We start from the raw sequence: 26,313 nt of genomic DNA on the forward strand, positions 1-26,313 counted from the left end.
ACTTGTTGAAATACGCATCTGTTAATTTAATCAGGTAAACAAATTCTAATGTAGTTATATCATTCCATTCCAGACTCTCTTTAAAGCAGGGGACCTGCAGGGGATGCACTTCTCGGCACAACACCTGTTATGGACGGGATAGTTCTCCAGTGCTGGAAACTAGTTTCATACCTATTTTCTTCCCTGTACAGTGCTAACATATAATGGATGGAGAGGGGTATCTGCTCTCTTTTACAATTATTAGATGATTATGGCAATGTTTTAACATGTGATACTTTAATTGATAAATACAACCTTAAGTGAACTAAAAGTCACTTTGATACAGTCAATGAGGCAATCCCTCCTTCAATGATATCGTTACCCAAAGGTATACTGGCATAATTCTGCAGTTATTCCACAAAAAAACCTCCCCTTGGATTTAGTTTAGCTGATAAAGAAAATTTCATTATTGGGTTTAAGGACTACTCTTTCTTCGATATGATTTTCATTACCATAAAAGAGAAAACATCTGTTTGGGGAATATACCAATAAAAACTCACTGCCTCTCTTTTCCAATTCCACTTAAGGTAAAAAGAGTTCACTTTAAGACTCTGAATGACATCTACCCATGTAATGACATTTTACACAAAAGGTTTAATACTGGCCTTAGTGGCCAAGTCTCATGTGGCTCTAACATTGAGACAGCTGAATATCCTGTTATATACCTTTTGGAAGGTTTTCCAGCATTGGACAAGACAACGGAATCACACAATTCCAACTTTCCAAAGAGTTTGGATGTAGCAATTTGATAATTCTGACAAAAACTGATTTTACACAAATACTGCTTCTTTAAAAGCAAACCACTTTTCAATTTCTTTCTGAATTAATTAAATTTGTAAAGAGAAAACGTAATACTTCAGAAAAGCTTAAGAGCTACCACCTTTGTGTCTTTGTCGCGTTTATTTTATTTATTTCTATCCACGTGTGCATTCCGCATTCTATCTGACTGCCTGATTTCATGACAGAAGCAAAGGGTCTGACCCAGACGTCACCCAGCTGAACCTAAGTTAACTGGCTACCAGGTAAGGATACGTGAAATAAATTTAAAACAAACTATTAAAGCTAAGTATATTAGATTAATTTTTATTTCGACATTTTAATATTACGTGGTTTTCAAGCTAAAGTTCGCATTTGGATGGAGACAGGAAAACTCAATTGACACGTCTTGTGTGCCATACCGACGCAAGATTTCTTGTTCCTACCCGGACTTTCAACAAGATGCACACTAAAACATGGCTGCTAACATAGAACAGATTTTTCAAGCTTTCATATTGAAAAAAATCAAGGAAATTGAAGACCAGAATGGCGATAGGCCGTATGTTTTATTTATTTTGTATTCGTCATAGTTTTTTGTTTAGGATTTTCACTAGAACCGAGTTGTCCCGTTGAAGCTAACGATGAACGCTCTGTTAGATTTATCATACAAGCTAACTTCAGCGGCATACAGTATTTACCTGTTTAACGTATCAGTTCATCCTGTCCATTCTTTAAGGGGAATTTTCGGGCTGATATTAAAACACTTGAAAGTATTTTGTCAAGTTTAAAGGGGTTCATATTTCGTTTGATTTGGCGTTATGCAGTCGGGTTTTTAAAGAAGTTATTATGATTTCATTGGATAGTTTGGTTGAAAAAGGTCAAACTCTTTGCTTTTTCCTGTTATTAGATGACATAAATGTTGTCAGACTTCTATTGGAAATGTTCTTTTTTCTGACTTCCAACAGTGATGCCGACGGAGTGGATTGTGTCAGTGAAATGGATGAGGCAGATGACAATAGTCCAGAGAGAGACAAACATGTCAATCTTCGATGCAGTGGATCACAAAAGAAGCACAAAAAACACAAAAGTAAGGGGAAAAGGAGGAAACAAGAGAAGGACAGTAGTTCTGAGTCTGGACCAGAAATGGAGAGAGAGAAAAAACATCTACCAAGGTAAACATTTGTGGAACAGTGGTGGCAATTGGTCCTTAAATCTAATACTGCTGCTTAACGTTTGATGTCATGTATTAGTTGTCATGGTGAGGCAGTGTGTGCGTGCGGCTTGGGGCTTTAAAGTGCTATAGTTGTTCTCACTTTTGGAAGGTAGAAACTGGTTAATTATTTGTTGAACAAATTTAGATAAATAGTTGTTGGCCAGTCTTCAATCTTCAAATTGAATAAATACAGTGGATGTTTTTCATTATCTACAAAGTTACAGTGCAGCTTTAAATTTAGCTGTTTAAGCACTATAGTCATGCGAAAAGAAAAAATATATCTACTTTGAATTGTAAGGTGTCACATATTATGTCACATTAGAAAAAATGAATCATTTGTTTTTTTTCTAGGTCAATAATGTCTGGTAAATGCAATCTCAAATGAAGTATATCTTTGACATGTGTGTCATGATTTATTTAATAACAACTAAGCCAAAATCAAAAGCTCTGCATGAGAAACTAAGTACACCCTTACTGTTTTTGTAAGAATTAATAGGGTTGGTATATAGTTGCTGCTAATCAAAACACTTAATACTTTCATACTCTGCAAGTGTTACCACCTCTTTTAAAGGTTAAAGTTTTATGAGGCCATTTCTAAGCTATTTGGTTTCCACCATTTTACAATGAGAAATATTATTCACATAAAACATTCAAGGAGTGGATACCCCAGTAAGCTCACTCCAAGATTAGTCCGCGCAATCCTCAGTGGAATTGCAAAAGAACTAGGAGCTACACCTCAGACTGTAGACCTCAGTTAGCGTTTTGAATGTTAAAGTTCATGACGACACAATGAAGCCGTTTTCACACATGCACTGGAATCCTGAAAAGTTCCGGGGATGCTTTGGAGGAAAGGCATGTGAGAGCTCAGATGTCTGCTACATCTGTTGCGGAGTTCTTGCAGAGATTTTCCATTTAAGCCCCCCAGTCAAATCTCTGGGGGATCAATTGGTAGGAGACAAGTATGAGTGTGCAGCCTGGTAAGAGTAAATACTTAATTCTTCTTTGACCTGTCATGTTGCTTTCCCCTTCCTCCTTGCTATTATGGAGACATTTAGAGGCATGTCGTACTGACACCGGCATAACAGAGAGTCTTATCTGCTATTCATGAAGAGTTGTAATAAAATCACATGAAAAATAACAGGTTTCCAGACTGATTTCTGAAACATGACTCACCTGTGCACTCTAGACAGACATTGTGTTCATGTGTGAAAACAGCTTTTCAATAATTGCAGAAAAATGACTTATTTGGAAGGGGGGGGGTCACACACTGCTTTTGGAATTTTTGTGTTGTGTGTACTTTATTTTAAGACCAGATGATTTTTCAAAAAAGTGTGAAATGTTAGAATTGAAAAGTCTTTCATTTCCACAAAAAATGACATAACATAGAAATGACTTGATGTTTAACTGCAGAGATTTTACTCCCATCTATTGCGGTTCAGCAATTTGCTTGACGAGATCCAAACAAAACTTGTACCTAACAGCTACACAACTTCAGTACTTTGTAAGTCATAAAGATCAGACTTTAAATGTACATCTGATAAATAATTCAAAGTCTGACCTATTTTCCTGTGTCACAGCAGTTTTTATGGCTTACCCTGTAATGTTGTTCTTTCAAAAATCATATGCACAAATTGTCAGTGATATGCATGATTTTTGCCTCACTCTTAAAGCAACTATAGAACCAGTGGTCCTGCTGTATTGACTTGCGCCAGAGGCAGGAATAAAAATTGCACTTGAACGCATTGGCAAAGGCCAAGTCCCACTCCCAGAGAGGACATACAATTTATGCTTGCGCAAGGGGACATAACTGTTCAATACAAAATAGAGCGGTGGTTTAGCAGTAAGTTGTCAGTGAGGGAAACCAGAAGACTAGATTTTCAATAAATGTGAGTTTGGGTAAAATTGTTTCAATATTAGTTAAATTTTTATGATACATCATAGTTATAGCTCAGCTCAGCATGGTAAAGCTCAGTGTAAGTGTGTTCTTTTATCTTTTACATGGCCACTCACAATGGAAAGAAAAATCCTTCCATTTTCTTAAAAAATTCACTCTTTTCAAATTTGACTAACTCATGTTTTATTTCGCCTCATAGAAGTGGAACGCCAAAATCGGGAAAAAAGGAGCAAGGTAAGCCTGTTCTAATCTGATTTTGAGACTGACTGCATGTTAGCAGTAATCTTTTAAAGCTGAACTCAATATTGACCTGTTTTACACAAACAAGACAGTGGTATAAACACAGAAAGCTGGGTATATAGTTCTGTATAGAGCTGTTTTCTTAATGAGATAACTTAATAGTTACATTTATTTGTAGTAAATTTAAAATGAACACAAACATAAAATATGTAGTTCATTATCAATACTGTATGTTTATTAATTAAGAATGATTTTTAAAAGATTTTTCGTATGATTTTTGTTGGACCAACATGTTCTTTTGCATTTTAAAAGTCAGGTTTTGCTTGGAATAACATTGATTAGTTTTTGCCTTGGGTCATATTCACATGGTTAATCACTGCATTCAGGTGTGAGGACTATAAGTCATCAGTTCAACACAATGTAAGTTGTGTTGCTGTCTTGTTGGTAGAATGTGGACTTTTACAGGTTAAAAAAAAAATAAATGCTACAAAACTTCTTAACATTGGGCTAGGTGAACACGTTTATCCATGCTCTATGTACAACCACAATTCCTAAAAATGTGGGATTCTTTGTAAAATGTAAATGCATTACATTGAACCCATATTTTATTTAGACTGTCTATCCCTCCATCCATCCATTCTCTATACCCGCTTAATCCAACTGTAGGGTCGCGGGGGGGCTGGAGCCTATCCCAGCTGTCATTGGGCGAGAGGCAGGGTAACCCTGGACAGGTCGCCAGTCTATCACAGGGCCACATAGAGACAAACAGTCACACTAGGGACAATTTAGAGACACAACCTAACATGCATGCTTTTTGGACGGCGGGAGGAGGTGTGTAGCATCGCCTCTTCTTTTAATAAGAGTTCGTAAATCTCTGGGAACTGTTATATTTTTTTCTGATGTAGGATTTTCGCTGTTCAACAGTCCTGGTCTTTGTTACATTTTTTGAGTTTAATTATGTACCAACGTTTTTTTTCAGTAGAATAACAGTCTTGACTGCAGGCTGTGTTGCTCTAGGACCTGTTGTTTATCATAGATGGTGCCTTTCCAGATGTACCAGTAGCCAGTGCAAGTTAACTTAGTAAATGTTAAATAACATTACGCGAAGAGAAGCCTGCACATTCTTTCTGGTTCATGGTTAGATATGGCTTTTTCTTTGTTGATTCAACCTTCATTTGTGGGTAATCTTTGAAATTGAGTTGAAAGACTATGCTTGCTGGATGCGTAATTTCCAATTGTGCACAGAGATGCACTGTATTGCCAAAAGTATTTGCTCATCTGCCTTTACACGCATATGAACTTAAGTGACGTTGCATTCTTAATCCATAGGGTTTGATATGACGTCGGCCCACCCTTTGTAGCTTTAACAGCTTCAACTCTTTTGGGCAAGCTTTCCACAAGGTTTTCCAGAAGCACATTTGTGAGGTCAGACACTGGTGTTGGACGAGAAGGCCCGGCTCACAGTCTCTGCTGTAATTCATCCCAAAGGTGTTCTATCGGGTTGAGGTCAGGACTCTGTGCAAGCCAGTCATGTTCTTTCACACCGAACTCGCTCATATGGACCTTGCTTTGGGCACTGGTGCAGCAGTCATGTTGGAACAGGAAGGGGCCATCCCCAAACTGTTTCCACAAAGTTGGGAGCATGCAATTGTCCAAAATCTCTTGGTATGCTGAAGCATTCAGAGTTCCTTTCACCGGAACTCAGAGAGCTCCTGAAAAACAACCCCACACCATAATCCCCCCTCCCCTTTACATTTGGCACAATGCAGTCACACAAGTACCGTTCCCCTGGCAACAGCCAAACCCAGACTCGTCCATCAGATTGCCAGATGGAGAAGCGCGATTGATCACTCCAGGAAACGCGTCTCCACTGCTCTAGAGTCCAGTGGCGGCGTGCTTTACACCACTTCATCCGACGCTCTGCATTGCACTTGGTGATGTATGGCTTGGATGCAGCTGCTCGGCCATGAAAAACCCATTCCATGAAGCTCTCTACGCACTGTTCTTGAGCTAATCTGAAGGCCACTTGAAGTTTGGAGGTCTGTAGTGATTGACTCTGCAGAAAGTTGCCGACCTCTGCGCACTATGCGCCTCAGTAGCCTCTTCGTGGCTGAGTTGCTGTCGTTCCCAAATGCTTCCACTTTGTTATAATACCGCTGACAGTTGACTGTGGAATATTTAGTAGTGAGGAAATTTCACGACTACACTTGTTGCACAGGTGGCATGCTATCATGGTACCATGCTGGAATTCACTGAGCTCCTCCTGACAGCGACCTATTCTTTCACAAATGTTTGTAGAAGCAGTGTGCTTGAATTTATACACCTGTGGCCATGGAAGTGAACACCTGCATTTAATTATTTGGATGGATGAATGAATACTTTTGGCATTATAGCGTATCTCCGGATTCCCATAATCTTTTGATGATATGTACTGTAGATGATGGAATATTAGATGAAACCTCTGCCAAACTTTTTTTTTTTTTGAGGGACTCTGCCTCTAAGGCTACCTTTACACGGAAACGATCTGAAACCAAAACGCAAAAGTGGCGTTTCGTTTTCACTTTTAAATCTGCGTTTAGACGAGCGTTTTAGGGTGAAAATCTGCGTGCATACGGAAACGCAAAAGTGTGTGACGTTTCATATTTATCGATGCAGTGTTGCCACCTAGCCATCTGGCTAGGTGGCAACACTACAAAGACCAAGTATTTCTACTTCACTTATACCTGTTCACTCTAAGCGCGCGAAGTAGGCCTACAGTAAACAAAATGCTGTTATCTGATGAAATGACTCTTGAACGTCAATTACCGCGCCTAAGGCGAGTTGAAAGTCCGCAGGGACGGACATGTTGATAGCCTACTGATGTGTTTCCCACGGTTTTCTGGCGCTTTATTATGTTTGTCACGTCACTTCTATGTGAGGAGAAACGCAGTTTTGCGTTTTCATCCTTTACACGGTGGCGCGACAGTGGAGCGTTTTCAAGAATTCCACTCTGGAGGGCGGTTTCACTTTTTTGCGTTTTCATGCCCCCAAAACGCCGTTACCATCTAAACGATATAGTGCCCCTAAGATGCCTTTTTAACTGTTTTTATTTAGTGACACTTTTCTAGCTTTTTGTTGAAACCTGTTTATATTTTACATGTTAAAATTTAATGTGCCAAATCTTTTTTTGGAATTGGGGTTGTATTTCAACAGACAGTTTTTAGTGTATAAAGCTGTTTTTATTGAGATTCTTTTCTTAATGTTTCTGGTCTCAGACAGCCCAAATAGTCTGAAATAGTGACTGCAGTGCAGAGTGCGTGCAATATTTTTACATATTACATACCATGTTTTCATTCTAAGCAACAAAAGGATTAGTGTAAGTCTGTAACTGTAAGTAAGTACTGTAACATTTGTGTCAGTTACAGTACTGCTTCCCTTCCTCACTTCCTCTCACTAAACAACAGTTAAGTCAGTCACTCAATGTAATCAAATAGTATCGATTTTCCAAAAAGCTATGCTTGCCTGTCTTTGTGTGTGAGACAGGAAGAGGTACTAAATTAGTATGCTGAATGCAACTCCACAGAATAAGAAGACTTAACCATTTTAGAAAAATCACAAATAAATCTGAATGGGTTTACAAATATACTTGGGCATTTGGCTGGGCAGCATATCAACCTCTTAATTTGTTTATCAAATGACTAATAAACTCAGACACTACCAATCTATATAGTCTGTTGCTACCTGTGTCCCTTTAAAAATGTGCCAGTGTGAGTATTTCTCCTTTCACTAAGCACCGAATAAAAGAGTGCTGTATAGGTGCGAAGCATTTACAATTACAGAGCAAAAGCAATGGAAGAGCCACTCAAGGGAAATACATATATTGTTAATAATCGGTTAAGTCGAAAAATGGCTAGCAACAAATTTATAATGAACAAAGAAAAGGACAATGTTTTTCTGGCTGGTTAAGTATGTTCTACTCTCACAGACCTGCTGAACTCTTTGTCTAGGTGAGGATTACACCAAGCCCATGTGCCACAAGTATCACTCCACTGGAAAGAGAAAGAAGAAGAAGAAGAAAAAGAAGAAAAAGAAGAAAAGGACAAGTGGAGAAACCACGACGGATTCCGACTCAGAATTTGTGTCAAAGCAGGGGGATATTCATTGTGGTAAAAGCTTCTCACCAAAACGACAAGAGGAGCTACCTGACATAATCCCCAAACAGGTAACAAAAAAAGTTTGCTAAAGTTGTTGTTGTTCACATACAGTACTGTCAGGAAATGCCAAAAAAACACCAAATCTGAAGAAGAGACAATGCAAGTTAAGGTAAAATTCGGTAATGCAGACAATTAATCTTTTATTCTTGAAAAAAGAGAAAGAAAAAGCCATCATTGATTTCATCATAGCTTTGAAAACTAACCATGTGAGTGAGTTTTGCGGAGTAGCTTGCTTTATCCATTTAGATTGAAGGCATTGCCAGAGAATGTTTAGCGCTTTATTGAACTAAAGCTACCTGGCTTCTGAAAAACATATTAATTTCACTGACTCTGTCAGATTTCCCCCTTATAGCCTATGATCTTGTTAATTCCTGACCAATCACCCCTTCCTTTTTGTGTTGAAGTTTGTTTTCCTGCGTTTTTTTGTACACCTCCATGCTTTCTTATCTTCTTTTTCAGCTGTCTCTGTAAACTCACAGTAATTCATCCCCGATTGTAATTCATCCTACTTCCTTTTTAGTAGCTTTTTCAGGCCACTGGTTCATCGGGGCAAAATAAATTCTGCCATCTGCTGATTCCGTAGTAGAACTAATATAGCCTGTTGCAAGAAGACTTTGTGTGTCGTATGACAGCACTTTCAAGTTTAACCTGTTTCAATAAAACAAAATCTTTTATAAGAATCCAGATTGCATATAACTTCAAAGAAGACTTCAAATAAGAACTAGGAAATGATTGTATTACACCGATTTACAGTATGTTTTAGGATTGATTTTTAGAATTGTACTGTTGACTTTTAAACCTCTTAATGGCCTCTTACTCAGCTGCACAACTGACCTTCTATATAGCTGTATATCATCCTGCAGCACTCTGAGATCTTCTAGTGGAGGATTGTCAGTTGTTCCTTGAACACAACATAAAACCAGATGTGACGGAGCTTTCTTTAAACGTTTTTTTTCAAGCTAGTAAAACAGGGACTTGATGTTCTTCAAAGGGGTGCCAACAAAATTTTGAATATCATCTTTTGTTTGCGTGCAAGTGGGTGAGGGCCCATGCAGGCTTGGTCGAGAGGAGAGGGTTGCTGCTGTTATGTAGATATGAGAAGGAGGGCTTCGGAGTAAAGGAGTTGTAAACCGGCACACACTGCTTTGCAAAAGTATTCAACCCCTTTGCCATTTTTCATGTGTTGTTGCCTCACAACCTGGAATTAAAATGGATTGTTTGAGAGTTTGCACCATTTCATTTACAGAACATGCCTTCAACTTTGAAGATGTACTATTTTTTTTTATTTTGAAGCAAACAACAAATAGGACAAAATAAAAGAAAACTTCAGCGAGCTTAACTATCCCCCCCTAAAGTCAGTACTATGTAGAGCCACCTTTGGATAAGTCTCTGTCACATCTTCCCACTGGGATTTTTGCCCATTCCTCAAGGCAAAACTGCTCCAGCTCCTTCATGTCGGGTGTTTTTCACTTGTGAACTGCAATTCTGAAATCTAACCACAGATTCTCAATTGGATCGAGGTCTGGACTTTGACTAGGCCATTTCAATGTTTCCCCTTAAACCACTCAAGTGTTGCTTTAGCAGTATGCTTCGGGTCATTGTCCTGCTGGAAGGTGAACCTCCGTCCCAGTCTCAAATCACAGGCAGACCGACACAGGTTGTGGTCAAGAATATCTCTGTATTTAGCACCATCCATCTTTCCCTCGACTCGGACCAGTTTCCCAGTCCCTAACCCTGCTGAAAAACATCCCCACAGCATGACGCTGCCATCACCATGTTTCACTGTGTGGATGGTGTTCTTGGGGTGATGGGAGGTGTTGGGTTTGCGCCAGACATAGCGTTTTCCTCGGTGGCCGAAAAGTTAAATTTTAGTCTCACCTGACTCCAAACATTTGAAGAGTCGCCCACATGCCTTTTGGCAAACTCAAAACGTGCCTTCTTATCCATAAAGCCCAGGTCTATGGAGTATAGGGCTTATTGTGGTCCTATGTACAGATACTCCAGTCTCTGCTGTGGAACTGCAACTCCTTCAGGGTTACCTTTGGTCTCTGTGCTGCCTCTTTGATTAATGCCTGTGAGTTTTGATGGGCGGCCCTCGCTTGGCAGGTTTGTTGTGGTACCATGTTCTTTCTATTTGAAGATGATAGATTTAATGGTGCTCTGGGGATCATCAAAGATTTTGATATGTTTGAACCCAACCCTGACTTGTGCTTCTCAACAACTTTGTCCCTGACTTGTTTGGAGAGCTCCTTGATCTTCATGGTGTGACGCCTCTTGCTTGGTGGTGTTGCAGCCTCTGAGGCCTTTCAGAAAAGGTCTGTTTTTACTGACAGGTCACGCGACACTTAGATTGCACACAGGTGGACTTAATTTCACTAATTATGTGACTTTTGAAGGTAATTTGTTGCACCGGAACTCTTTAGGGGCTTTTACATATGCACATGTCAATTTTCAGTTTTTTAATTTTCTTTTTTATATATATTTTTCTCATTTCATTTCACCAATTTAGACTATTTTGTACAGATCCATCACATAGAATAAGATTTAAAAACATTTATATTACAGGTTGGAATATAACAAAATAGGTAAAAAGCCCTGGGGGGGGTGAATGCTTTTGCAAGGCACTGTATACAGACCATGACCTTTTTAGAATAATTTTAGTTTTTAATCTCAGAGTCAGTGTGCAAAAACTTACTTACTTGCTGTTCAGTAAAAAAAATACGTCAATAAGCACATAGTAAGATCATCATACCTCTCAAGAACATTTAGTTTATCAGAGAATCAAGTCCAATTGGAGTGCTACCTGGAACTAGTACTTAGTAGAGATGGTGCTCTTTGGTGACAGGCTTTGTTAATTCCAAAAGTTGTAGAATACCAAGGCACTCATCTTCTTAGTAGTTAAAATGCCTTTATTTTATGGGCAAAACATGATTAAAACACTTTGTGCCGAAACGCGTCAAAGTGTTTTAATCATGTTTTGCCCATAAAATGCATGTTAACTACTAAGAAGATTGAGTGCCTTGGTATTCTACAACTTTTGGAATTAACATTTAGTTTATGATGACCCAACTGTTGTTTCTCAAATTACACACTGTCTCTCTCTCAGTTGGATACAAATTGGTCCTGAGAAGGCATTTGTAGTTCGAAAAATTCAAGGAAAGGATACATGTGTAAATTTTGTTTGGACCGTTTAATAAAATGTCTTTTACAAGATATCTCAGATCCAATTTAAGTCATACAAGCTCTTTCTCCCTGACAGTGTCAATGTGATGCTTCACAAATAAATTAGTTTAATTTCCTCAGCTTTTATTAGAGTTCAATGTGCAGCATAAATTATTACAAATACAAATTCTTAGTTATTTGTGTCTGTATGCAAACTGCATGTTGTTGGTAAACTTAAAAAAAATCCATGTTGTCTTTGATGTGTAGCTTAACTGGTTTCTATGTGTGAAAAGGCAGTCAAATACCAGCTTTAAAAGCAGCCAGGGTTAAGTCACTGACCAGTAATCTGTCTTAGTTTGCAATTGCTGTTAAAAACGACCTACTTTCACAGATCGCTATCCATTTTAGATACCAGCTGCTCTATAACAATACTTCCTATGTTTCTGAAAGCGTGAGGACAAAATGAAACTTTTTAATATTTCTTTCTTACAGGAGTGCTCCAATAAAAGAAAAGGAATTGTGGATAAACATGGGATGAGGAGTATTTATTCACCGTCACATTCCTTTTCCCATTCCCATTCCCACTCATTGAAAAGGAACTCTCGCTCTCGGTCTAGACACCGCTGTCAAAGATCAAGGACTCCCTCCCAATCCACTTCACAGTTCCACAGGACCTGCTCCAGGTAGGCATACAAACCTTCTTGTGAGAAATATAGAACATTGAGAGATTTGGTCTGTACCTCTAAAGCTTGCATGTTTTCCAGTTTCTTGTTGATGCACTCACCAATTTTCTTTAAAATTTAAAAACACTGAATAACAACTCTAAATTCTCTGGTGATGACCTATTTCTAGGATTTGCTGCACCATAGTGGCAGCAAGTTGCAGAAGCTCATATCATATTGAGTGAATTTTTTACATTTTTCCTGAAAAACATGAGCTTGTTGAGAAAGTAACACGTGGTGGCAGAAGTTTAAACCATCTCTTCCTTCGTTCCTTATGAGTAATGTGAGATTACAAATAAAATGGATGAGCTTGTAGTGCTCGTGAGGAAACGGTAATAATTTAATATCCAGTGTTACATGTTTTACTGAGGCATGGCTGCAGGAGCGTATACCAGGCTGCAGCACATCTCTGCATCGCTTTCATACAATATGGGAAGACAGAGACATTAGTTAGGAGTGACAAAAGCAGAGGTGGAGATACTCCAGTCTCTGCTGTGGAACAGAGTTAGTAATTTTGAGGAGGGCTGATTCTTGTAACTACTGTACTTTACTTTGGTGCGCAGAAGCACATCTATCAACTTTATCTGAAATTAACTCTGTGTTATATCGAAACATGATTTGTCAGTACCAAACCGAAAAAGTCTTGGACAAAACACACCTTAAAAGATGTGTTTGTATTTGTATCCGTAGAAATAATAATTAATAAAATAATAATAGTGCCGGGAAAACACTCACAAGAAAGATTAGCTGTTTACATGGGACATAAAAATGATCTTTGTTATGAACCTTCCTCATTTTGATGTTGCTGTTTTTTTTTTCTATGATGTGGTTTGGTGTGGCTGCTGGTAGCTCCTCTGAGAAAAGAGAAGATTTGGACGAATCCATACAGTTCACAGAGTGTCCTTCAAAGCATCTTCATACTCATCAGCACACCATGAGCTTTACCCAAAGACACATCCAAGGAGAAGAGAGGATTGAGTCAAGGACTGCAGAGCTCCAGAGCCCTGACTTAAGGGAAACACCTGGAGAGAAAAGAGAAGAAAAAGCAGAAAAACTGGGTAGGGTCTTTTTCTTTTTACAATGTAGATCACAATGGTTTGATGGATTTTTACACCACAGTTGACTGCTTTTTTATTCAAGGTTTGTGCTTTCTATTAAAACTTTACTGTTTATTTTGCATTTACCAAAGGCAATACACATTATACGTCTAAAGCCGATGTGGATTGCGTTTGTTGTAGAACACTTCCCCTACTCGCCCTAGCCCACCTCCACAGCCCGTGCCAAGCAGTGAAATTTCAACTTGCCGTCACCTACTCAAACATTGAATTGTTTGTTCTGTAATGTAGCTCTAGGATTCCAAAGGGAGGTTGTTTTCCATTAATTTTCAATGTTTATTCTTCTTCTTCTCCAATTCAGAGTTGGCTGGAGTGTTGAATGGTCATCGTGACTACAAAAGCAATATATAAATTAAGTCCATTTATTATTTTACTATAATTTTAATTTATTTGCAGATCATTGAATTCTCATTTTGTTACTTTTTATATGTGGTTGTGTGGATACTATACCATAATACAACATCTTGTTGCAACTTTAAAAATTCTGTGGTTATTCTGTGCTGTCAGAAATCTGCCATCAATTACTGGAGAGACTTAGCTCAGTTCAAGTCAATAGATTAATACTTAATTAATCCCCATAGGAAAAATGTATTGCTGCAGTATAGATTCATTTAGATATGTTATTGTTACAGAAAGATAAAAGTAAATAAAAAATCTGTTGACAAACTCTAAACTACTTTACTAGGCTTGTTGTGATTTTTGTTGCGAAATAAACAAAAAAAAAAAAGCTCTCTTTGGAGTCCTTGAGATAATTTACAGAACAAACATAATTCCGAGTTTAAACGGGTCACCTGAATCAATATGTTATGATCTTTTGGGATTATTTCATCAATCTTCAAGTGGTGCAATTTTAAGCACTTTAGATTTTGTCTCCCGAAAGGATTCAGACTATATTCAATGTATGAATATGTGAAAACTGCTGTAATGACCTGTAATGTCCATTTAAAGGTTTTGCAGTGAGTGGAAATAACTAGTTGGCCTATAATCTGTACAACTTAACTCTCTTGAATGGAACTGAATCATTTTATGACAGAATCAACATTCTAATGACAAGATAGGGGCTGTAATTCAATTTAGGTAGTTAATAAACTGCTGTAACCTCTTATAAGGCAGCTTTAAGGGTATTGTAGATGATGGAAAGAACTTGTTGGACAAAATAACTAGTATTTTTATACATTTTTAGAATCAGCCATTTACCCAATACGTTAGCCTGATAAACCAGCCTAAATGGATTGGATGTCTAATTTAGTCTGGCACCGATCAATGGATACAACGGAACATTGTTGATGAGCACAACCCGTTGTCTTTCAAACCGCGTCTGTGCCTATAGGCCAACGCTCTGACCAATCAGCGCAACTGACTGTGACGTAGTAAGCGCGACAGAAAGCTTTGGTGGGAGGGGACTCTTCCAAAACTGATGCCAAGCACAGATTCTATAATAGGACAGATACGCCACTCACGGTGCATTTCCGGTTTCCAACGAGGCGATTTTGGTTGCAGTTCCACCCTCTTTCCACGTGGGGCGCCCAATTTTGGAGACCAGAATGAATGGAGTCCTATGGAGCTATACGCCCTTTCGTGCCCTTATCTCAAGATATAATTTTTTCTCTAGTAATTCGAATGTTGTTTTCGAAAGAGGGTGTTTAGAAAATACCCATGGCTGAGTTTTAGATTTTTAGAGCCACTCATTTGCTTAAAAAAAGGATTTCAAGTGTATATGACGTCATACATAGCTGGTCGACCAGCTGTCATTAGCACAATGCTAGCGCGTTGTGGACAACAAGAAGCCAACCAGTAAGAAATCAAAGGGATATATGTACTCGTTCAGTTGATTTTTTACTTGAAACCCATGTTGAGCTCTCAGAAACTACATTCAAATCTGAGCGCTCTTGAGGAGACTTAGGTGAAACTGACCATTTGTAGCATCTAGCTCCATTGGGCCCCATTCATTCTGGTCTCCACCGACGCTCCCAGTGGAATTCTGGTGGAACTGCAGCCAAAAAGCCGGTACAATGGGGCTTAATAGAGAGTGGCAAGGCTGTTCGTTATAATGGCTGTGTGCCAAGGCTGAATCAAACGAGCACTGTTCCATTGCCGCCGCCATCTTTCTTGTTGTGCTTTCGCTTGTCTATGTTCGCTTCCACTGCCCAACGTCGCACTGCTCTGTCGTCACTCCCTCAGAACCCTCTGGCCCGCCCGCGTTGATTCAAAACACATCTCTGCGTTGTGATTGGTTTAGTTGCCATCTGCCAGATTCAGGGCAGTATTTTCAAAATGACAAGTGGATCGAGGCCAGACCCAACCGCAGGCAAAACATTTTGCCGTCCAGCAGTTGGCGCTGGTTTTCCAGGCTACCAATACGTATGTTTTTTGGACGATTGAAAGAAGCCAGACGCATGCACAGGAGAACTGGAATGTGTATCGGGAACCCTCTTGCTTTGAGGCAGTAGTTCAACAAAATTACTAGTTTAGTGTGAACTAAAAAAATATTTGTGTTTTCAAAAGAAAGTTCAGTACTCTTTGATTAAGTTTGTTTTATGGAGGGTTTTCACAATTAAAGGTTTAGCTCTCATAAAGGAAGTTTCAGGTTCTTTCAGTGTCTCTGATTATCAGTAGGCAGTAGCTACAGTGGTACCTTTATAAAGAAATGTTTTAATGATTTATACAAATCTTGTTAAACATGTATATTCAGTTATTCAAGGTGTATTTAAGTAAGATAATGGTTCATCACTAAAACTAAAGGTTTTACTGCATCCCAGTCCATACCTACTGAAGCTGAACAGTCCCCTGAGACTTACCTACTTCATTGTAAAGCATCACAAAACCCCAAGTAATTTTATACCAATGTTAAATCACTAGCAAAGAAGAAAAGACATCAGTCCAAGTCTCCACAGAGGTACCAAGAAGATAAGACATCAAAAAAGAAGAAAAGATCCAAGTCACCTTATAGGGACTACAGGAGAAGATCAAGATCCAAGACCCCTTCAATGAAGAGGAGATCACGATCACGGTAGAGTCGCTGTTTGATTGTTTGACAAGATCTTTGTAAGGCTCTTATCGCTCAAGTATGGGCTTAAAATTGTCTCAAAAATAACTGCGAATGCACAGAGGGTTATCTACAAATATGCCTTGAGTTGCACATGTGTTTTGCTATCCAAAAATATAAATGTCCTATTTGTAACTTGCATGTTGGTTTTTACAAATATGTGTATTTGTAAATATATAATTTTCTATTTGTAAAACAAAAAATCCATTTGTGAAACTGAAAATTCTGTGAATCGTGACTGTGGATCACCAATCACACGTTCATATTTTTGGAGACATTCTTTCCGCAAATTCACACAGATCCACAAACAAATAGCTTTTGATTCACAAAGCACCATCCAGTAGATGGCACTTTTGTTCGCTGATGTATCTATGGCTCGACTTAAGAACGAGGAAGAAAGAAGATCGCTGATTAGCAGTAACAACATTTTGTAACAACAAAAATACGAACGTGCGATTGGGGATCCACAAATGCTGAGTCACGATTCACAAACAGACTTTTCAGTTTCACAAATGGCTTTTTGTTTTACAAATAGAAAATGATATGTTTACAAATACACATATATTTGTAAAAACCAACACACAAGTTACAAATAGGACATTTATATTTGTGGATCACCCTCTGTGCATTTGCAGTTATATTTTTAGACAAATTTAACACCATACTCAATGGTCTTAAATGGTTTTTCATTATTGTTGGGCTGCATATCTCTTTTACATCAGCATAAACCATTATATGCTTTCTCAGTAAAGTTAACAAAGTGATATACATCTTTCTTAGTTGTGTTGTACTGCTTTTTTTTAATGCACATTAGAAAAATGAATGGAAAAAGTAATAATTAGAAGAGAAAAAAATCTTCTGCAGAATGTTTTTGCAAAAATATTTTTGTGGAACTAGAAGTGTTTTTTTTTTTTTCTTTTTTTTTTGAAAAAGTGCTAATACATGGAAGGGGGCAATTACATTTTGTGAATAAGTTTTAATATAGTCCAAATGTAATTCAGACTATTCCCATGAATGATCAGGGTTACTTGTTTGTATAATTTTCCTTGTGGTAACCACTATTTTTATTGCAGTCATGCATTAAGCAGCCTTAACCAACAACCTCTGGTGAAATTATGTAGCCTGGAAACATTGCTGATCCACATTAGCCTGACACAATAATGAATACATTTTTAGTTCAAGTTTGTGGTGAAAAGCAATGAATATCACTCTGTTGCCTCTTTGTGCAAAGTTATTTGGTCTTTGCAGAGACACAGGTAGTATTCATAAAACCTTTAGGGTACGCTGTAATAAATCTTCCTATTCATGGACCTTTTTCTCTGAAGGGCAAAATTAGTAAGGTCAGTGTACAACTACCAATCAGTATGATAGTTTTATCAGATTTAATTTGAATGCTTTGTCAGTTACTTCATTACAAATCAATTAAACTACATGTTGTTTGTGTAGGTCAGGGGAGCGGAAGCCACAGAGGTCACGCTCACGGTCAATGTCATGCAGTTGGCGGAGGGTCGCATATTGCCAGAGGAGCCGTTGGAAACGTGAACCGAGTCACTCTCCTGTTCTCATCCTTCGCAAAAATAGATCCCCCTCTCGAAAAAACAGGAGTCGGAGTAACAGCCCACAACGCATCAGTGAACTGGGTCAGATATCATAAACTATTTCTTTTGAATGTTTTTCACTAAGTGCCGTTTCACATATTTCCACTTGCATTGTGGTATTGATGTTTATAAAGTGGGTTTCATTGCCATAAACTTACCGCATTTCACATTCATTTTGCTGTTTAGCAACCTCAGAACTTATTATTATCTCTGTCCATATACAAAGACAAACTGGAAGTATTGCTATGTTGGTAAGAAAGCCATTATGTAGAAGTTAGATCGTTACAACATTTAGAGAAATGTATTTGACTGAAAACCTATTTTCATGGGGCAGTCCTTCATCAACATACACACTCATCTGCTGGCATCTTGTTTGTTTTGAGATGTCTGTGTTTGGGCCATTTTTGGGCTTCTTCCTTTGGGCAGAAGGTGCATAACCTCCAGCTAATGACAGCGTTCAGATGTAAGGACTGAAAAAAACAATGCAATCAGTTGAAATCATCACACAGACACCCAGTCATGCAATAAAGTAATTACGCCCTCTTTCAGTTCCAAGGTTTTACATTTTAGTAGATAATTAAAAAAAAAAATCAAATCGTTACAGGTGTAAAACCTCAGATTAACAACAATACTTGACATTTTACATATTACATTATGTGTCATTATTCATCAACAAAAACTAAGCCACAATCCAGAGATATTATGGGAAAAGCAACCCAGGAATTATAAGGGTAAGTAGCAGCCAGGTGCTGCTAATCAAATGCACTTGATTAAATGATCATCAGCATGTGTGACCACCCCAATAAAGCAGACATTGTCAATTTACTGGTCTTTAGTATTCAGGTATGTATTAAGAGAGTTCCAGAGAGGAAATACATAAACATTGATCTTAGAATAGCAGTTGTTGCTTCTCATTCATTTCTGAAGGGTTATCATAAAATGCCATGTCTGAGTTATTTGGAGTCCATCATTCTACATCTTACTGAAAATATCTTTGTATAGCAGTGCTTCCTGGATTTAACAATATCTATCTGAGGTGCTCTTAGAAAAGTAGACTAGCAAAAAAAACTCCAAGAAGAACTCAAAAGACTAAAGGCATTTTATGTTATGTTTAAAGGAGAGTGCCTTGGAGTTTTTTTGGGGCGGGTATTTCATCATTTTACAATTAGAAAGATTTTACACAATTGGAAAACTATGCTGAATTACTGTGACTGCATGGCGAAATATATACCATATTGTGTGTATTTAGGATGTTTTGAGATTTCCATTGAATATTTTTTTTTTATAAACTTGAATTTATTTGTGATTCTGAAGCAGTAATGCTTCCAGAGTAGTGAACTTCTGGCAGTTTTCAATATCTGTTATGAGTTACCATGATTATGGAACAGTTGTTTACAAAAGGGGGCAGCTGCTGGATCACTCCTAATGCTAACTAAAGCCAGAAGAAAGACTCCAAATCATCAATGATTTGAAGAGTAGACACTGTGGATGTTGGGCAACAGCAAGATGGAGGAACAGGTTGAGAAAGTTTACACAAAGTCCTTTCTCGATACTGATGGGAAATGTCAGATCCCTAGCAAATTGTGTGATATTTAGTTATCCAAGAGGAACAAAAAGTCCCAAAGAACACAAACGTAGTAATCAGGAAGTGATGTAATCCGTCTTACCACAAAACGTCAGCACTTTAGTCATGGGTCTTAATATAGCTTCAGGAATATTTCCCCCAACATCAGGACACACTGAGACCTACTTTGCTTCCCGCTCCAGTCTGACTCCAGCAGACATTTGAAAAGCAGCTGGAGAGACTAAACCAAATGAAGGCTGGAAGTCCAAGTGATGTTAGTGAGCAAAGTTCCAGCCTCGTTTTGGCGTTGAAGAAGGTAGTCAGACTAGTTGGCTGGGGCCACAAAAATAAAGCTTCAAAACAATAGTTTTGAGAAGCCTGTTACGGTGTTTACTGCTCGGAAGCAGGGGAGTGCTCGGTCTGCACTTCGGTCTGCATAGTCTACACAGCATGCAGTGATATGAAGGGAGAGAAAATAGCGCCAAGCGATTGTGAGGTCTGACTTTTTCCTGGAGAACGATTTTGTGACTTAAATGTATTACTCTTTTGAACGCATAATGTTTTGAGAAGCAAAACACTTTATTTTTGTGGCCCCAGCCAACTAGCCGGACTACCTTCGTCAACGCCAAAACTCAGCTGGAACTCGGCTCACAGGACGCAGCGGGGGGTAACAAAATGTTCATAAATGATATTGCTAATATTGGATGTCATACAGCTTCATATCAAAAGAGGCGAACTATCCCTTTAAGCACAGCACTAAATCTACGGCAGAATGTCTGAGAATCAAAAGAATCAAGGTGTTACAATGACCACTTCCAAGTCCAGACGACAACCTGATTTAAATGCTCGAGTGGGACTTAAAGCAGCTATGCATAAATGTCTAGAAACTTAAGGCAATGTTGTAAAGAAGAGTGGTCTATGATGAGACGGATAATGAATATTTCAAGTTATTTCGGCTTAAGGTGGTTACAAATAAGTAACTAATAATGAGGTTGATAAACAATGACACAGTGTAATATGTCGTGCTCCGTTGTTCATCTGGGGTGGTATTTACACCAATTTTAACACTTTCTTGGAGTTTTGGAGTTTATTGATTTTGTCGTCAGTAACTTGGGGAATGATTTAAAAAAAAAAAAAAAAAAACAGCTTATACAGTCAGTACAACATATTTCTGTTCATCTTGATGTTGAGCAGAAAAGCTAATTGATATTGAGTGCTGCCATTCCACTCCCTGGGTACAGGAAACTTTATTTGGCGAAGGGGAGGAAGGACTAAGACTGAACTGTTCACAAGCTGTAACTGCTACTAATCTACATTGTACTATTTTAAAGAAAAGTAATATAGATCAGACTAAAATTTGATGTACACCAAGTTTCATGACGTTCAACTTGTTTATTTTTGTGTTGAAAACATGCCTCCACCAAATTTCTGCTCATAGACTGAAGTGAGCACATCTTAAGAAGTTAGGGTCTTGTGATTTTGCCACTTTATTGCATTTAGACCGAAGGCATCATTCAGACCTGACAGTGTAACAGACCTAAAACAAGGCAGATTTGGTGAGAGAGATGACATAACGTGTCAATGACAAGTCGTTTCAATAAATGACAGATTTTTGTTTCATCTTTGTGTGCTCAGATAAGGACCAGTTGTTGGAAATTGCCAAGGCCAATGCTGCTGCAATGTGTGTCAAAGCTGGTATGCCCATCCCTGCCAGCCTTAGATCCACAGTACATCACCTTGCTCTGCCAAGTATTGCCATGAATGCTGCAGTGGCCAGTATGACTGCTGGTATGATTTCTCTTGCTTCTATGATCTTTTTGTACTGTTACTGGTATGTTTGTTTGATTTTCTACATTTCCATCTCCTTTTAGATGATCAGTCTCTAAAAATATATTTCTGATATATTTCATTATATCAGGAATGCCGTAACTAAGCTAATGCAGTAAAAAAAAATCGTGGTAAATTAGCTACTGTATATCGTGAATTTATTTGACTTATTTGTTAAATTGATCACATGTTGTATTTAAGCTTTTTTATAACGCACCTCCATTTCCAAGCTTATTAACAGTGCCAGTCAGCTACTCATCAAATGTTGAATTCCAGTGTTTCTTGAGCCAAGCTTTTTTTTTCTTGTTTATTATCTCTCTCACCAATAGTTTCTTTAAAGTATTTCAACTATGCAGTCTGCCATTGTGAACCATTAATGAAGAATGTGTTACTTCTTAACTCTGTGACAAACTATTAAATCTAAGTTTTGATGTTATTCATGATCCATTTAGTCCCTGCTCCTCTTATCCTTGGGCAGTCCTCTGGAATGCAATATTCAATATAGCTTTTTTATTCAATTGTGTTTGAGACTTGGCAATATAAGCTTGGCGAAATTTTGTTACTAGTGTACAAGCCATCTTAAAGGCAACCAGTGGTGAGAGCAATATGAACATTATTTACTTTTAAATTTTTTTTCTATCATTACATAATTCCAGTTTTGATATTTTATTGTTTTAAATGTCTACGCCATCTTCGGTCATTTCTGCTCTATCTCTGTCTCCCTTTTAGCCACCGTGACAGCAGCCTTGTCTAACATGGGCACTCTTACTTCACTGCTTCCACTGCCCTCCATCAATAACAAGCCACCTCCTCTCCCTGCCCAGTCCAACATTGCTGCTTTGGAGGAAGTGAAGAAGAAAATAGCAAAGCACGCCAACAGCATCAGCATTAAGGAGTTTACTGATGTAAGAATACCGAGCATTCAAGTTGCATATTAGAGAATAGAGGTTGAGTACTATTCAATTAACCATAGTAATTGGACTGTTTCTTAAGAAAAAAAAAAAAAGAATAATGAGTGGCTTCATAAAATCTATGAAGGTGTATTATGATTAAAAACTAGAAATGGAACATTTGTATTCCTAAGAGCTCGAATAAGGGCACCTGGACTTCATTGTAGATCTTGAAGACATTTCACCTCTCATCTGAAAGGCTTCTTCAGTTCTGAACAAGATGGTGGGGAGTATCAGCTTATAAGCAGAGAGGGTCGCTACAATCACATGTGTCACTGAGCCCCCTGACCTATCACCTCTGAAAGGGCCTGTCTGAAAGGGCGAGTTTCGGTCACAGGATCCAAGGTGGGAATGATTATGAAACTGCCTGGGGAGGAAAGACGATGCTGTATTGTGGGTGCTGGGAGGGTAATACCTGAGACCACCTCCTCTGTTCAAAGATGTTTTTTCTAGTTTAACATAGATGGCTTTCCTGACTCCTCTCTCAAACCATCTGTCTTCTCTGTACAGAATGTGAACATTACTGTCAAAAACGAGTGTCCCTTTTCCTTAAGATGTAGATGCACTTATGAGTCTTGACCTGAGGAGGTGGCTCTCCTATGTTGTGCACACAACATGGTCAGGTGGTTCATCAACAACATTGGTATTGGTAGATGTTGACTGCAATTGACGAATCAGCAGATAGGATGACATCAAACAATGGCAGTGACTCATATTTATCTGGTATATCCTTGTTGCGTTACATTGACTTTGCCCTAAAACTGACAAGATTTATTTACTTTTAATGTCACGTAATTGCTGAAAAGTCACTGAGTTGGTCATGGCGCAACAGACTTAAGTCTTTTGAATTTTTTCTTTTTATGTGAAAGGTTATTTCAGTCAAAGATAGTTTGATGAAGGACTGATATATGTTAGAATGTTCAATTATCTTTTTCTTAAAGCAGTTTTCATTATTTCCCTGGCATCAAAGAGAAAATAAATGACAAAAACATGGCCAAAATAGGATTTTTAACATCTCTATTGGTCATAACATCCCTCTTAAAAGCTATCTATTGTCACACACAATTGTGGATTATGAACAACGCATTTATTTAAAAACTAAAAATTCAAATCTACCTGTGGTGCTGATGAGTTACCACTTTGTCCAGCACCCCAAAATACTTTAAATAATTATTTAAAACATGGTTAAAGTCCTGAATTGTATAAAACTGAAGTTAGATGAGGTTTGATTGCGTTGGACTGAATGTAGGTGTGTTTGTTCATATAATTTATCTAGTCTTTTTAAATTCTCTTTGACTAAAATTAAGCTTTTAACCTATCTTTGATCTTGTGAGGAGCTGATAAATTGAGAAGTTGATTCTATGAGGAAAAGTTAGCTGGGGGCCAGAAGGTGCCAACTAGTTCCATACATAGATATATGGGTGTGTGAGAGAGAACCTTTAGGTTGTCAGTTTCTCCTTGCAGCCACATCTGTGGTGGAGGTCCTAAACACTGTCCATTTGGATTGGATTGAATTGGATTAGGAGAGGAAAACTCTTGCCAGGTATGTCCGGCAGTTTTCCCCACCAACAGATCCAACTCATCACCAAGTGGTGATCAGTTGACAGCTCTGCCCCTCTCTTAACTCAGCTTTCCAAGAAATATGGCAGCAGGTCTGATAAAAATGACTACAAATTCGATCATCAATCTTTGGCCTAAGGTGGTCTGGCACCATGTTCAGGTACACTTGTACGTGCTTGTATGGTCAAACCCATGATTACCGCAGATGTCCAAAAACAAAATGCCGTATATGTTAAGTTCAGGAAAGGCTTTCCTTCCAATCACTCCCCTCCAGGTTACTCTGTCATTACTCTTATGGCTATTGAAGTCTGAGCTGCTATTTGGTGTCTAAACACAAACTCCACACAGCAAAATCCAAGCCGGGGTTTGAACCAGGAGCTCTCTTGGAATTAAATGTTTCATTGATTCATTATTTTTTTTTATATTGAGATGCTTTCATTTTCCTCTTTCTTAGATTTCAAAGTTAGCAACATGAGTTTGTAAACAATTATGACCACAAATAAAAATTCAATTCAGCACTCAAGATTTGAAAGTGCACTTCCACAGAATTAAAAAAAATAAAAAATTTGTTTGCTGAAAATCAAGTTTGCGTGCGTTTAAGGCTTTATGCAGCTTTCTTTCAAAGCTTTCCCCACAAACCTTTTATGTCAAAGCATCTGAATCAACTAGAAATAAGAAATAAATAGTCAGCTTTTATTGTAAAATCTTGACTTGTTTTTGTGTCTTGAAAACTATGGTGTAATGCTCACATTACATCAAATTTGAAAGGTAAAAGAACGCATGCTGCATCAATTATGAAAGCGGTTAAAACTCTTTTCAACTGTTGTGGTACACGATCATTTCTTTGTAGATTATGATAGATATTTCCATGCTCTGTTTTTGTAGAAATGCAAGATGATTGTTGACAGTACAGGAGAGCTCCCTGTGGCAGTGCCTCATATTTCAGATGACGAGGAAGATGACAAACCCTTTGGAGGACCAGCAATTCGAGAGCAAAAAATCATCAACTTCAACATTAACGTAACATCCACACATCCCCTTGTCTTGTATAAATGTTCATGTTACCAAATGTGGTGTTTTCTTGTCTTGTGAATCTGCATCAATACTTAGAAGACAGTGTTGAATAACTAAGCCTATATGCTAAAGCAATATATATGGTTTTAATACTTAAGTAGCTCATTAAAGGAATACAAAAATGATAACATACTAATCTCTTTGTCCGTTTAGAACACAACTATTCGTCCTTCAGTATCTAGTGATGCAGGCATGGCCAAGGAATTTCCAGTTTCTTCAGGGTCGCAACACCGTAAAAAGGTATGAATAGATCTATAGAAAGTTTCTGTGTTCTAACTCCCCTTTAAAGTTTTGCTCAAGAATTACAATATTCATTGGGTTATTTATACCCGAGGTTGATGAACAACAAAAGGTCTTAGAGATTGGACTGTAGGTCGTTTAATGAAGAAAAATATTGGGGGGGTGGGGGGGTGGGGATAGAATATCCATCTGTCTTGGATTTCAGTTGCTGCATTTTATGATGTATTAGGGCAGTGACATTGCAGATATAAACAAAGGGAGTTGAGTTTTTCAAAGCTGGCAGCTGGTTCCACAAGAGAGATGCCTGATAATTCAAGGCTCTGCCTCCCATTCTACGTTAGAAACTCCAGTGTACTCGTCTACTCTACCACAAGTAAGCCTGCAGTCTGAGAGCGAAGTGCTCTGTTGGGAAAATATCAAACTATGAGATCTTTAAAATGGAGCTAGATAGATAATATTAGATTAGTAAGTTCTATAAAGATGGCTCTGCAAAAGAGCAGTGCAAATAAAATACACATCTATAACTATATCTATTAGCAAAATACACAGATGTGGAGGGCAGTGATGAGTTCACCGATTGCACAGGTGAGCTGTTGTGCAGTGAGATGGTGAACAGTAGGAATATTTTCCTGAAGCGTTCATTGTGACTGGAACTGAATCAGTCTGTTGGAGAATGAGCTCTGCTGTCTCTTAAGTGTTTGAGGGGATGTGATGGAATTTTCACAATGAAGAGCTGTTTGGTCAGTGACCTCCTGTCCCTCACTGACTCAAACGTCTCAAATTTCTGTCCCATGGTTCTGCCTGCCTTACGGATCAGTTAATTGAACCTTTTGGTATCTCTGGCATTGATACTGCTCCCTCAGCAGAGCACAGCACAGTAGATGGCACTCGCTACCACAGACTGGTAGAAGATTTCCAGCATTTTGGTGCACATATTGAAAGATCTGAGCTTCCTCAGGAAATACAATCTGCTTATCCCCTTCTTATATACAGCATTCCTGTCGGTCATCCAGTCCAGTCTGTTGTTCAGGTGCACAACTAACTAGTGCTTCAATATCCTCACCCATAACGTCGATGGTCTTGGTCCAAGATCTGTTCATCCTGAAGTCAATCAGCATTT

The 26,313-nt window shown here is 38.3% G+C and overlaps 1 protein-coding gene across 2 annotated transcripts in view; it reads left to right on the top strand.

The window, feature by feature from the left end:
• Window positions 1-1,236: 1,236 nt before the first annotated feature.
• The window catches only part of sonb (SON DNA and RNA binding protein b), a 57,693-nt gene continuing 32,616 nt past the window's right edge, over window positions 1,237-26,313 (top strand). For both annotated transcript variants that reach the window (XM_075477446.1, XM_075477447.1), the window contains exons 1-12: window positions 1,237-1,354; window positions 1,761-1,967; window positions 4,102-4,136; window positions 8,129-8,343; window positions 11,990-12,180; window positions 13,069-13,277; window positions 16,194-16,344; window positions 17,827-18,020; window positions 21,178-21,330; window positions 22,099-22,274; window positions 24,765-24,899; window positions 25,107-25,193. In XM_075477446.1, the coding sequence (XP_075333561.1) occupies window positions 1,272-1,354; window positions 1,761-1,967; window positions 4,102-4,136; window positions 8,129-8,343; window positions 11,990-12,180; window positions 13,069-13,277; window positions 16,194-16,344; window positions 17,827-18,020; window positions 21,178-21,330; window positions 22,099-22,274; window positions 24,765-24,899; window positions 25,107-25,193 (1,836 nt within the window). In that variant the 5' untranslated portion in view covers window positions 1,237-1,271. The remainder of the gene's footprint in view (window positions 1,355-1,760; window positions 1,968-4,101; window positions 4,137-8,128; window positions 8,344-11,989; window positions 12,181-13,068; window positions 13,278-16,193; window positions 16,345-17,826; window positions 18,021-21,177; window positions 21,331-22,098; window positions 22,275-24,764; window positions 24,900-25,106; window positions 25,194-26,313) is intronic.

Source organism: Odontesthes bonariensis, chromosome 11 (assembly GCF_027942865.1).
Source record: "Odontesthes bonariensis isolate fOdoBon6 chromosome 11, fOdoBon6.hap1, whole genome shotgun sequence".
NCBI classification, from domain to species: Eukaryota; Metazoa; Chordata; class Actinopteri; order Atheriniformes; family Atherinopsidae; genus Odontesthes; species Odontesthes bonariensis.